This window comes from Talpa europaea (genome assembly GCF_964194135.1).
Source record: "Talpa europaea genome assembly, chromosome: 13".
NCBI lineage: Eukaryota > Metazoa > Chordata > Mammalia > Eulipotyphla > Talpidae > Talpa > Talpa europaea.
The window spans coordinates 54,963,070-54,977,571 of NC_140080.1; the positions used below are offsets into that span (position 1 = coordinate 54,963,070).

At 40.3% G+C, this 14,502-nt stretch overlaps 1 protein-coding gene across 15 annotated transcripts in view; it reads left to right on the plus strand.

Annotated features, from left to right (window-relative positions):
- EPB41L3 (erythrocyte membrane protein band 4.1 like 3) overlaps window positions 1-5,173 on the plus strand; it is a gene marked incomplete at both ends in the record, with an annotated part of 105,096 nt that extends 99,923 nt beyond the window's left edge. For 6 of the 15 annotated variants that reach the window (XM_084252807.1, XM_084252815.1, XM_084252816.1 and 3 more), the window contains 6 exons: window positions 1,595-1,717; window positions 2,146-2,529; window positions 3,280-3,411; window positions 4,180-4,278; window positions 4,715-4,795; window positions 5,063-5,173. In XM_084252807.1, coding sequence (XP_084108933.1) covers window positions 1,595-1,717; window positions 2,146-2,529; window positions 3,280-3,411; window positions 4,180-4,278; window positions 4,715-4,795; window positions 5,063-5,173 — 930 coding nt within the window. The remainder of the gene's footprint in view (window positions 1-1,594; window positions 1,718-2,145; window positions 2,530-3,279; window positions 3,412-4,179; window positions 4,279-4,714; window positions 4,796-5,062) is intronic. The other 9 variants (XM_084252813.1, XM_084252819.1, XM_084252820.1 and 6 more) reach the window with 3 other exon arrangements.
- Window positions 5,174-14,502: the final 9,329 nt, after the last annotated feature.

The window sequence follows — 14,502 nt, forward strand, 5'->3', positions numbered from 1 at the left end:
GATGCTAGATAACTTGGACAACTTAATGTTAATCTTGAAATATAAAATAGTCAGATGTTTACCATTTGATCAAATATATTTCCTGTGAAATTTACCACAGAAGTATGTTCCTATTTAAAGAAATCTGAAATTGAAGCTCTTCATGCAGACGTATTCTAAGTTAAAAGTTAGAGTTCATTGATTTCAGATAACAGATTGCAGTCATGGTTTTTAGATAGGCATCCCAACCCTGTGCATTCACATCACAGACCTGGGTGGAGCTCTCGCCCTGGTTTTCTTAAAGGATGCTTGTTTTAGAATATGATACCATCGGAATTTCTAATTTAGCTTTTATATTTTAAATATAGGGCACAGAGGATTGGGTTATTGTAGACAAAATACCCACTGAGGTAGTTGATGGTGATTCAAAAATGACTGTGACTTACAAGGTGGTGACTGTGAGCAGTAGAACCGGTGACATCCCCACCGACCTGCTAAGAGCTGAGGCCATTGAAATGCAGAGCTTTGATGACCTGACCCGAGAAATGCAATCGAAGGAAGAAAACAAACACAAAATATACACTGTAGGAAGATCCTATGATACCGTATCTGGAAAAATTGTTACTATGACTGGAAAAGCTAAAGAGGGGGAGAAGGTAGTAGACTCCTCCACTGTGGAAGCTTTCCAGAAAATGGAGAGAGGACTGTCAGAACAGGGGAAGTTCATTCCTGTCATGTCAGAGTACGAGGTCCTGGAGGCCATACCTGATGAGAAGACCAGAAGAGGAGAGGCCCACACTCCAAAGCGGAAGGTGTCGGAGTGCCTGGCTCCCATAAAGGAGGCCGAGTCCCGACGCCAGAGTCCAGAAGACGACGACCTCAGGAAAGCGCATATGGTGGGCAGGGAGGCGACTTTCTTCACAGGCCTGGAGAGCCTACGGTTCAGCAAAACAGAGCATGCACTAGAGAATGAAGCCTTAAAAGTGGGGCCCTTTGGTCCCAGAAGGAAGAGTCTGTCTGAGTGGAGGTACTCCCAGGACCCAGCCCCCACCGTCGCCACTGCTCATTACGTTACCGAGTCGACCACTTCTCGAGTCGTGGTAACCAGTGCCTTTCATTTGGGCCGCCGTTTCAGATTCCAGCATGACATTTTTGAGGCAGTGCCCTTCCACCCTGAACCTTTCTGTTTCTCTTGCTGTTTGGCTTTGTGTTGAGAGCAGCCAGCCCTAGCTTTTTTAATTTTTTTCATGGTTAAATCAATACCTCAGTCGAACGTAAGCGTTAAATTTTTCAGTTTTATTTCCAGCTCCCTGTTCCTGAGATCTGGTAGTGCTGCTGTGGCTTGCAATGACGGGGGAAAAATGATCGGCTTAAACCAGCACCACCCTAATCCTAACAACTCTCTGCTTTACCAAACAAGAGCTCATGGTCACCTCGATTTGCTATTTTATTTCCCATTCTTTTCTGTTTCCAAAGTGTCTGTATCTTAAGATTCCTTCATCCCTCCTCCCTCTATCCTTTTCCACCTCCAATTATGTCTAACCAACTGTGAATGTGTGTGTGCTATGTATGTACCTGTCTCTGTACTTGACTCTCCATTTCTTTGTTCACTCAGACTAAACAGTCTACCGGTGAAAAACTCATGGATGGCTCTGAAATCTTCAGTTTATTAGAATCTGCGAGAAAACCAACAGAATTCATAGGAGGGGTTACTACTTCTTCTCAAAGTTGGGTTCAGGTGGTCAATTGCTTCCATCCTTGGTGTTCCTACTTGCCTTGCTGCTTTTTTTGCTATGCGTGTGTGTTTTGCATCTGAGTAGTTTTATTTATGAAAGCATTTTCTTTCATCTGTTGGGTTGAAGAAAGCGGCCAAAGCCAATGTGAATGTGGTACAATGCTTTGGTTTTTTGGTTTTGTTTTGTTTTAATTGTGTGTTTCACTGCACTCTGTTTCTTTTGTGGATTTGCCAAAGTAGCACAGGTTCAAATGTATGGATGTGGCAGCAGGAATGGAAGCTGTTTACATATTCTATAAGTGTCTCTGGTTATATGCATTTGGCACTGGCTGTAGGCATCCTGGTACATTGCTGCTTTTTCTTTTTTTTTTTTTTTTTCAAACTTTGGGTTATGGACAGTCACACTGACGCCACAATCTTCTCCCATGCAGAAAATAGAAAGCAAGACGGAGTCCAGCGAAATAGAAACTGAAACAACCCAGCAACCCCAGCCAGTTAGCGAGGAGAAAGTTGTGCAGGAAACTGTGTTGGTGGAAGAGAGACATGTAATGAATGTGCATGCAAGTGGGGATGCTTCTTACGCAGCAGGAGAGGACATGGAAGCTGCAGCACAGGCAGCATCTGCTGATGCTTCTAGTGTTAAAGGGAAGGAGGGCTCTGTTCTGACTGATGGGGCTAAAGAGGACAAAGGGGAGGTGGCCGATACAGCTGTACTGAAGCAGGAAGAAATGGCCACTGCTTCCCGTAAGCCAGAGGAGGAGCAGAATGCAGCAAATCGCCTTTCTGAAACTTTGGAACAAAAACCTCATTTTGAGGTAACTAGTAGTTAACGTTACGTTTAGCACTAACGTAATACTGATACACAAGTCCTAGAATCTAGAGAAGTGTAAAGGTGGAGCTAAGTTTGATTCTCCACCTTTTTCAAGTGCAGTTTGTTTCTCCTCTTATTTCCTTCTTGCACAGCAGTGATGGGTCTCCATGCTGGTTTCCATTTGTGGCATCACATGCAGACATATTTAATGATGATTGATAATGTATAGTTCCAGGAAATGGTTTCTACGCTCGCTGTACTTACTGTAATTGGCAATAAACCTGGAGAATGCATGACTGGCCATGCATATAATCTTAACTATAAGAAGACTTGATAAATTTATTTCTGACGAGTGTCCTTCTGAAGAAGGACCAAAAGCCATTGCTTGCCTTGGCACAAATACCTGGACTTTATTCTTTCCTTCTCTTATTGAGATCTCTGAGTAATACAGGGAATTAATCTTATTTGTTCTTTTATGAGATGGGGAGGGGCTATGTAAAATTGTTTTTTCATTTTCAAAATGTTTTCCTTTACCTGGAACATTTCATATAAAATACACTCTGGGACTAGGGGAGACTGATGTATATTTATTGTGTGCCTCATTCCCCAGCTTACCTTCCATGTAATATGTAAACATTTGTTTCATACTAACCTGTGCTAATTTACATATATCAACCAAGAGGGGAGGGGGAAAAGCCGTGTTTGTATAAACTAGAAAAGCCTATAACATTCTACTTACTTCCCACTGGTACAGTCATCAACTGTGAAGACAGAAACCATGAGTTTTGGCAGTGCTTCACCAGGAGGAGTAAAGCTAGATATTTCTACCAAGGAATTGCCTGTAGTTCACACAGAAACAAAAACCATCACATATGAATCATCACAGGTAAGAAGACATCTGCCAAGACCAGGGCCCAAGCATTTAACGTTTAACTCCATTAGTGATAGTGCATAACTGCATGATATTTAACTCTGTGGGGATTCAGAGAACACAGCAAACAGTCTTCATCAAAAGCAATGCAATTAGGGCCTCCCTGATGGCGCAAGGGGTTAAGCACAGCACTGGGAAACTATCCGAAGCCTCTGCAGCATGAGTTCAATCCCCAGTCAGCCATGGAGCTACCCACATGGTGCAGCAGACCTCTCCTGTCTCTGTCTCGTCCACTGCTCCCCTCAGCAGTGTATGTCAGTAGATCTGCCTGTTCTGCTCCCCACTCTACCTCTGGTGAATCCTCTCATCCCGCCGCACCTCTGGCCTGTACCCCAGTACTTGTATGCATAAATAAATATTTTTTTTATTTCAATGCAATTAATGTTAAATTTAAGAGCCCTCATGGAGTGGTAGGTGATTTAAGCAGATATTCATATATCAAAAAATGTAGAAAACATACCCAGAAACCTGCTTCCCCAGCCATATATAAGGGACATACTAGCTCTGCCAGCCACTGCTCACGTGTCTAAAGTCCCTGTTTTCAGATGATGGTTAACTCTCACCCTTGTTTGTTTCTGTCTTTACTCATAGCAGCAACTCCCAGAGGCTGCTGCTTGTGATTGTGGAAGATCAAAAAACCATCGTAATGCCCTTAACTAATGTAGCAGACATCTAAAGAGGTTAACACATTGGGGTGTGGTATCTATTCCTTTGCTTGCTCAGGTTGATCCTGGTGCTGATTTGGAGCCGGGCGTGCTAATGAGTGCACAGACGATCACATCCGAAACCACCAGCACAACCACTACCACCCACATCACCAAAGTACGTGAGCGCAAATGAATACAAGTTAATATTCAGAACTTCCAGTTTGGATTGCTCAAGCAGAGAGTTATCTGAATATCAGGATGCCCAAGTCGCTGCATTGGAAGCTTTCAGAACCACTGTATTTCTGCTGCATTTGCCCTCATGTTAGTTTCTGTGTAGGAAAGTACTTTCTGATACTCTTTGCCTAACACTTAACTTCTGCACTTGGCACATGGTAGGTGTTCCACAAGCAACGGCCAGCCAAACGCAAGAGAGCCCACTCCACTCACTTCTGAAATTATCAATTTTTAGCAACTGGTGTAGATTCTGTTTCAGTTCTTAAAGAATGATGTTACTTAAAACTCTATCTAAATGTTCTCCTGTTTGCCCCCATTAAACAATGACTTTTTTCCTCCAGTTGGGCACATTAATAATGCTTGTTTATTCCTTTCAGACTGTGAAAGGAGGCATTTCAGAGACGAGAATTGAGAAGCGAATAGTCATCACAGGAGATGCGGACATTGACCATGACCAGGTAGTGTGTGATGCGTAAAGGCCCTGCAGAGACACAGGGACACAATTGTTGGCCCTCCCCTTCCCAATACTGTTCTCGTCCAGCATGTAATCTAAGCAATTTTCTGAATTTACTTTCCAATATGCAATGGACGATTCTTTTTTGCAACCATTGTACCTCATTTGTAAATTGTGTTTATAGATCTAGCTCATAAGACTTCACCTTGCTCTGATCATGCATGTTCCACCTCCTTTTTGTCTTTGTCCTTCTGTGATTTCCTGGGGATAGGCGCTGGCTCAGGCAATTAAAGAGGCCAAAGAGCAGCACCCTGACATGTCAGTGACCAAAGTAGTGGTCCATAAAGAGACTGAGATCACACCAGAAGATGGAGAGGATTGACCCAGGTAAGAGGCGGCGCTGACTCACTAGGCTTGGCCTGCTGGCATGTGCATGGGGCACTTCCTGTTCATCCTTCACAGGACTCCTCCCTTTCTTTTTTTCTCTCACTGGCATTTGCAAGGCTGGTTCCCAAGAGAATGAAGAATTGGTTTGGGGGTGCTAACATTTTTCAGGCTTGGAGGGTCTGTGCCTTTTGCATACTCTGCCAGTTAGACTATAAAGGAAAAGTGGAGTCTTTGCTTGCCCAGTCTTGCTGTGTTCCTTTTAATTCACATCCTATACTCTTTGCATTCTCCAAATTTGAAAGATCAAATTGGAATTCACTTGCCATGTGGTCTCATCAGAACTAAAGCATTTTTGTTCTGAAAGGTGCAATTGTGTGTTCTAAATACTAGGCAAATAAAATATACCCTCTTCTTTTGATGGCAGTTTTATCCCCATTGTAATTATTTTTGGTGATCGCTTGTTTACGCTTCTGTTTTGGTTTGGTTTTTAATTTGAAACATGAGCACTACCTTCATTTTGGATGTCTTATATTTTCTTTGGGGTGATTTCTTCCCTTTCATGTAACATTATGTCTCCAGGGGAAGCAAAAATGCAAACTTGTGGTCCCGTGTTTTTCCAGATGATGCATGCATTTCCAGCTGCTGTTTGGCCGCATCATGAGCAGACAGCATTCTCTCTGTGTGCACAGACTTGTCATGCATACTAACCTGCCATGCAGTAACTCATGGGGCCCCGAGAGCTTTGAATGCTGAATGCAACAGATGAGCTACTTGCACACTTGGTTATGGAATAGAAGTCTCATAAGTTTTACATGTAGAAATAAGTACAGTCTCTAACATTGATTTAGGAATGTGGATGGATGAGTGGAAGATAGAAAGCAAAAACAGATATTCTTCAAAGAGCTTCACTTGGGTGTTAGAGTTATTTAGGAGAAAGCCTACCAGTGAGTTGCACTGGAATTTGAGTATCTTGTAAAAAGAGCATTTGCTAATACACAAGATACTTTTCATGTTACCTTGATCTGGGACGAACTCTCAGATGTTTTTGAATAAGTAACTGATCAAATCTCTTTCTACAGGAATAACTTAGCCTGCACATGAATCCAGTCATGCAAATCACTAAGAAAACCAGAGCCTATATGGAGTTCCCTCTTCTAATCCGACTGACTTGTATCTGCCGGTGGAAAATTTCAATCAGGAAGAACTGACCTTGACCATTAATAAAGACACTGGCAGAGAGATCTTCCCATAATAAAGCAATCCGAATCAGCATCACTAAACTGATATTGCATGAAGCAAAGATAAAATTATAAAAGAGCAACATTTTTAATTTTCACAAAGTGTCTAAGTTTTCAGCTATACCTGCACGTTCATAACCAACAATATAAACCGTGATCTCATGTAACACATAAACAAATTCATGCCTTTCATAGTTTATTATTATTAAAGTCTAAACAAAATTGCAATTTCTTAGGTGACAGATCTTTTGTTTACAGATAAATGAAGATTACCATAAAATTCTAGAAGCTGTCTAGGTCTGATGTGTCAGGTTTATCCCAGATTAGATGTGCCAATAACCGAGTTTATTCAGTAAACAACTTGAATCTTGTACTTGTTTCATCTGGTTTTATTACTCTGACCCATGAACAGTAACGACTCTCTGATCTCTGGAAATATTTAATGCTTACAATCCTGCTTTGTGTATCTAATTTAATTTGTTAGAAGGTAGTACTTATTTTAGCAATTAATGTGATTTCTTCCATGTTGTCCACTTTGGTCTGTATTCAATCTGGAAACCTTCCCAGAATTACCTAACAAGTCCTAAATATGTCAATTGTCATTATTTTGGGAAGAAAATCTGTATTTTTGTTCGTTTGCAATATTATGAAATTTCACTCCAGAAAAACCTGTTGGGCTTCTGTTGCTTTGTTTTCTTTTTTTGTTTCTTGTATTTTTAAATGATTTTTCTTCTTTTACTTGAAAAAAAGTGTTTTATTTCCAAATCCGGTCCATATTTACAATCTAGTTCAGAGCCAAGCCTTAAACTGTACAGAATTTCCACTGTAATTAAACTATTTAGTGTTTAGTTATATATAGCCTTCAAAAAGTTATATTCTCCATTACACTGTCAATTGCATCACACAGCCCATGGTGAATGTATGTTTCTGCATAGCAAAATAAAAATGGTAAATGCATTTAAAACTCTAGTTCTCTCTGTGTAGTGATTCCAGCATTGCCTGTGTTTAGTCCACAGGTAACATTTGCATGACAGCAAAGAGCCCATTCATCTGCATCCCGGAGATAGCCTGTCTTTTCACAGATGTACAGATAAAGGTTGGATACAGTACAACAGTGTACAGAGCAGTCAGATATTAAAGATGGAGAACAAGATGTGTAAATATACCATGTTGGTTGCTTCCAAAGACATTAAAAATTACAACCAGTTATCAGAGTATTTTGTTTTCAAAATTTTGATTTTTTTTTTTTAACCAGAGGCTTTGCTATAAGCCCAGTATTTCAGACCTCCCTGGTGGCTCAGGGGTTAAAGACAGGGCTATCAAACTACTGCCAGCCACTACAGCATGAGTTAGATCCCCTACTGGCCAGAGAGCTAACCCACATGGTGCAGCAGACCTCTCCTGTCTCGCCCGCTGCTCCCCTCAGCAGTGTATTTCAGTATACATCTGCCTGTTCTGCTCCCCACTCTGTTCTCTGGTGAATCCTCTCAACTCCTGCACCTCTAGCTTATACCTCAGTTCTTTTATGCATAAATAAATAAATATTTTTAAAAAATAAAAATAAACCCAGTGTTTCTGGGTGTTTTTAATCTATTAAAGACACAGATCTGTCTCACACATCAGTTCCATAGCTGAGCAGATTGCACAGTGTGGCCAGGCTGTGTGTTCCCGGAACTCATCCACATCCTGCTTGCATGCCAGGGACCAAGAATAAGACTTTTGTTACTCACTGCCATCCTACCACCTGAATGTACTACCTGGCATTTTCTGCTAAGTAATACATTATCTAACTTAGTGATTTAAAAAAAAAAAAAAACTTTATTTTTTCAGAAAAATTGTTAGATCCGACTATATATCTTGGCTTTATTGGAGTCAAATTCTTATTCTTATCTCTGAAAAAGTTATCAGCTATCTTACTTTCAATATTAAGTATGACTTCTAGGAACTAAAGCTTCATTTCAATTGTGCTTGAGACAGTCAAAAATGCCTTTAGAAAATTTAACATTTTATTGATCGGAAAATGGTAAGTGGCCTCCCATGGATGCCTGTTCCTGATCTGCCGAGGGTGTTCTCACCATGTTCAGTGTTTTAAACCAAACCTAGTGTTTTCATGGTATCTCTGTTCTCAGCAATGTTTATCCTCATAAAATTATACATTATAAAGGAAATTATACACTCCCAGCTTCATTTCCTTCTCTATTATGGTCTTCAAAATCTTTCCAGCCTCTATCCACTGGTATGGGGGAACTTGAAAGACATCCCCAATATTTGGGTATTTATGATAACAGTGTCCTGCTTCTGGTATCAAAATCTGTATCTGCATAAAAAGTGTGAAAAAAGCCTAAAAAGTTACTACAAAGTTAACAAAGCAACACATACTTACCATCTCAGTTTTTGTGTATCTCATGCTGATCATGGTTTTACTGGCCCTCTATGCAGCCACAGTAAAGGTGTCAGCTGGGGCTGAGGTCTCACTGAAGGGCTTGATTGGGGAAGGATCAACTTCCAGCCTCTATTTGCAAAATTCTTTTTCCCGAGTTGGATGATCCATGGCTGCTTGCTGCGTCAAAGCCAGCATCAGAGAAGGAGTCTAGAGTGTCTGCTGGCCAGACTGTCTTACATAATATAATAAAACCCAGGGTATGACTTCACATCACCTTTCCCACTAGAAGCAAATCACAGATTCTGCTCAAGCATATACAAATTTAAAATTTATATTTGGAAATTAGTCAATTGCTATTTAGTATTCCCTAATCCAACAGTTATACAGCTGTTGGATAACATACACTTATTACGTTATTATGTATGTTAGTAATAACCTACACTTATTACTAAACTGTTAGGTGATCTCAGAATAACTTTTAGCCATTATTACTAATCTAGAAAAATGTAAGGTTGCTTTAGGTGTGAAAAAAAAACCCTAAATAGTATACTTTCAGAAACTGAAGAATTCCACTTAAGTAACCTATTTGCCTCATAGAAAATAAATGCTTGTTTCTCAATTTGTTCTAAGATTCAGGTCCAGGGTCATAAGAAATTAAGAAATTATGTTTCTCTTGGATGATCAGAAAAATAAACTGCAAACCTAAATGGATTAGGCAGTTCTAAGGTGTAGGGTGAGTGATTTTCAGACTTTTCTGCCCTCATGCCATTAGGATGGCCCTGCCTTGATGGGGCATCTGCATTTTGTTACATTGTTATATTTTTTACTTCTGTGGGCTGGGGCAGCAGCATTGAGATGTTCTCCAAGAGAAGCAGAGGCAGGAGAAAGAAGGCCAGAGAAGCCCACAGTGAAGACTTGCTGGGGGCTTGGAGGCCTACCGCTCTCCTGCCCCCCCACCCCGCACCCCTGCCTACCATGTACCTGGTTGCTGTACTACATGTAAAAGCTCAATAAAATCCTGAGAAAGCCACTGAGGGCTCCAGGACTCCTCCTTTACCCTGTCTGTTCGAATCATAGATATCCTGCTCTGTGGCCTTCCTGCCCCTACATATGGTAATCACACAGGGATCTGCAGAAATATTAGCTAGGGAGTTGCCAAGCCTAAAAAAATGTACGTGATGTTTTCTTTGGAGTCTTAGAGGGAATTGTTAAATCCATAAAACAGCCTGCCTTCAGGTAATGTGCCCCCTGCATTCCACCTAGTGGACCATGAATGGAGCTTACTCTGCATTATGAGGTCTCACTTGTGTGGACACAACCTGCTTCCTCCTTAGAATGGTGATTAATGGATGGAACCCAAGTGATGCTGAGACATCCATTTACCAGCAAGAGAAATGAGGGCAACAGTAACAATTTGAGAATTCCATGCACTTATCCTATCCTGGAAGAATTTTTCTACTTCCTTTTACTCTATGTTCTTTTCAGATTTCCTAGTACTGTACCTGTGTACAGTGAGTTACATCATGCATTGTGTAGAAATGAAGCCCTTCACCCCACTTTTTTTTTTTTTTTAGCCATTACAATAATCCCTTTCCTTAACCCTAACTTTAAAAAAATCAACATGGAATGTAAAATATGAACCGTAAAACATGGATCCAAAATTGCTTTTAACTCACAAGTGAGGGTCATCATACCCTCCGTCAATTGCTTTTTTAAATCTTTCTCAGTACAAGAAATAAATTCCTTGGATTGACATGAGGGGAACTGCTGTTTCACTGGACATTTACTCATTAAGTAAAATTAGATTATTCCTTTTTTAAAAACTACATTTTTGGGGCAGGCCATTGTTGCATGTAAAATTGTGTTCTCAGAAATGAAATTTCATTTAGTCAAATGGTTTCTCATAGGAGTTGCTGAACTGTCACCCTGCTGCAGGGTAACAGAAAGAACTTACTACTCAAGTGTGGTCACTGACACACATGCACACTTGGGCAAACACAGAGCCTCTCATGTTTCTTTGAGATAAATACAGTCTTTTAAGAGATTGACCAGGTTATTGTATTGCATGCTTAGGGAAGGAACAGCTTGTCAGACAAAATAATGAGGGAGTTCTTAGAACACCTCAGGCAATGAGGAGGAGCCAAAATATTTTTTGACTGACTCAGTCTCCTTGAATAAAACTAAAATTTAAGCAATCCCTGAAGACAAGCAATAACAAAGAAAAGCAAATTTTAAAGCAGTGTAATTTTCCAGCAAACAGTCAAAATATTTATTTTTAAAATTGATTTACCATTGGTTTCAGGAGTACAGCTTCATACCTCAATAAAAACATATCATACCCCACACACCATCAAAATCTTTGTTCTATTAACTGCTGAGAAATAACCCCCTTTATCAGTTCTTTCCAACCACCTCCTCCCCTTTTGGTGAACACTATTATTTTTTATCAGAGTCTAAGAATTGCAAAAATCTTTAATTCTGAATTTTGGTGAGGAGGTGTAGTGGCAGGATGGGCCACTGAGCAGATTTCCTATGATCCGAGCACACAGGGTAAAGGAGAATCCTAGCGCCCTGGGTGGGTTTCTCAGGCTTTTATTAAGCTTTACATGTAGTGTAGCAAACAGGTAAACAGGTACATGGCAGGCAGAGGTCCCGGGGGGCCAGGAGGCCACTAGGCCTCCAAGCCTATCTTCACTCTGGGCTTCTTTCTCCCCTTCTCTCTCCTGCCTCTTCTCCTGCTTCTCTTGATGACTATCTCAATATGCCTCCCATGGCCCACAGAAGTAAATAAGATAGCTTATAACAATGTAACAAATGCAGGTGCCTCATCAGGCAGGGCAATCCTAATGGTGGGAGGGCAAAAAAGCCTGGAAAACATTTACCCTACAGGAGGCAAAGCAAAAGATCCACATCTGGGAATTTTTCCTAAATAATACACACAGAGAGACTCCCTGGTGGCCAAGGGGTTAAATCTCAGCAGTATCACCAAGATAGCCTGAGTTCAATCCCTGCCCAGGGAGCTACCCACATGGCACAGCAGACCTCTCCTGTCTTGCCCGCTGCTCCCCTCAGCAGTGTATTTCAGTCAGTCTGCCTGTTCTGTTCCTACTCTGTCTCTGGTGAATCCTCTCACCACCCCACCCCACCCCCAGTCCTCTGGCCTACACTCCAGTTCTACAAAAAATTGAAAAATAAGGGGCCTCCCTGGTGGTGCAGGTGGTTGAACACAGCGCTGTGAAGCTGTCTGCAGCCTCTGCAGTGCCGGTTTGATCCCCACCAGCCGCGGAGATACCCACATGGTGTGGCAGACATACATGGTGTGTCTCGCCCACTGCTTCCCTCAGCAGTGTATTTCGGTCAGTCTGCCTGTTCTGTTCCCCACTCTCTCTGGTGAATCCTCTCACCCCCCCCCATACCTTTGGCCTGTACCCCAGTTCTTGTATCAAAATTAATAAAACTTTAAAAAAAATTGAAAAATAAGATCATAAAAATAATACACATATGTATATTGGAATTAATGTATAAGGATGTTTAGAGCAGAGTTGCTCATAAAACAGATCTTTAAATAGGAAGTATTCAGCAAAGTGGGAAATTTATTAATAAATTATGGGATTCACAGAACATAGCATACTATGCAACCACCAAAAATGTATAGAATAATTATATGATGAAAGAAATAATCCTAATATTCTCAATGCAAAAGTGGATAAAAATGTACATTGTAATGTTAATTGATTAAAATGCCAGCCTATGCACTGAAAATGCCTGGGTGGTGTGACAAGTGATATAGTGATTTTCTCTTTCAGAGGAGAACTTGTGATGTATTTTTTTTCTCTATGTTTTACTAGTTTTTTATTTTACTATTTTTTTGTAAAAAAAAAATTTACAAAATTTTTTTCAAATGTCTATATTAATTTTACATATTTGTTTAACAAAAAAAAATGGTTTAAGAGGTAACACCAATTATTATACCTAGGAACTGAGAATAATGGAGAGTGAGAGATATGTAAATGAGAAAGAATTTGGAAAACTAACTTTTTCCTGGAACTTCCAAAGCCATTATTACAATCACCAAATGTTACAAATGCCTTCATTAAATCCCGACTTCCTTAGTAACGTTCTAATTAGAATGGTGATAGATGAGATTCTATTACAAATAATGAAGTTATTTATAGTTATATGTGATACAAGATCTTTCCAGATGTATAAGCTCTGCCTTGGGTGCACATTAGCAGTGTAGGCAGTGTGTTTGTTTTTTAAGGGTAGTATCTAGTATACAGTAAAAGTAATTTTAAATGGTACCACAGTATATTTGAAAGGTAATGACGCTCTGACTGCTGAGATTGTTCTTCCTTCTACATGAAGCTGTCTATCACTAGAGCTGTCTTGGAGTAAGCATGACTGAAAATGTTTTAAAAGGCAAAAACAAAACCCATTCTCTGAATTCAGCAACCCTGGGCCTTGCCATTCACTGGCTTATGCCAGTGACCTAGACTCAGTTGAGGTCACAGTTTATTCCTAGTTTTAAAAAAAAGTTTATTCACAGTTCAAAAAGGAACTATTGCCAATAGAGGTGGTTATGGTGAAACCCTTCGATTCTATGAGAAAGCATATGGCCAAATAGGAATGTATGAGAAAGTTATTTGTAAAATGGCAGTTTGCTATAATGCCAATTTATTCTTCTCTCTCCACACTGTGCATCCCTTAATCTGAATGAGAACTCAGACTGATTCATCTCCAGAATAGCTTATTGCCTCTGTTTGAGGGAAAAAATAACCCTCAGATTGGAGAAAGACTTCAGAAAATGTAGTCTTTTTCTCATTACGATTCAAATGATGCTGGTGAGAACATTTTTGCACCCAACACTAATGATAAAGGACTGATCACAAAAATCTGCAAAGAGCTGATGAGACTCAACAACAACAAAGAAAATAATCCAGTCAAAAAATGGGCAGAAGAGCTAAAAAGAAACTTCTCTGAAGAGGAAATGCAAATGGCCAACAGACATATGAAAAAATGTTCAACATCACTTGCCATCAGGGAAATGCAAATCAAAACTACCATGAGATACCATCTTACACCAGTGAGAATGGCACATATTAAAAAAACTAGCAACAACAAATGTTGGCGAGGGTGTGGAGAAAAAGGAACTCTTCTGCAATGTTGGTGGGAGTGCAAACTGGTCCAACCACTGTGGAGAGCTGTGTGGAGATTTCTGGACCTACTAAACATAGAGCTTCCATATGATCCAGCAATTCCACTCCTAGGTATTTACCCAAAGGACACAGAAACATCAATTCCAAAGAACACCTGCACCCCTATGTTTATAGCAGCACTGTTTACAATAGCTAAGCTTTGGAAACAACCCAAATGCCCAAAAATAGATGACTGGATCAAGAAGATGTGGTATATATATATACCATGGAATATTACTCAGCATTCAAAAAAGATAAACACATGCAATTTGCAGCAACATGGATGGCGCTGGAAGGGATCATGCTCAGCGAAATAAGCCAAAAAGAAAAAGAAAAATACCGGATGGTCTCACTCATAGCAGGAATCTAGAAAACTTAAATAAGGGACCAGGAAAATGAATAACTATAAGAAAGTGAAAATCAAAATCAACAAAAAACTATGAACCAGAGACACTTTTAGGGGGGCGGGGGCGGGAGGGGAGGGATTGGGGTCAGAATGGGGGGGCTG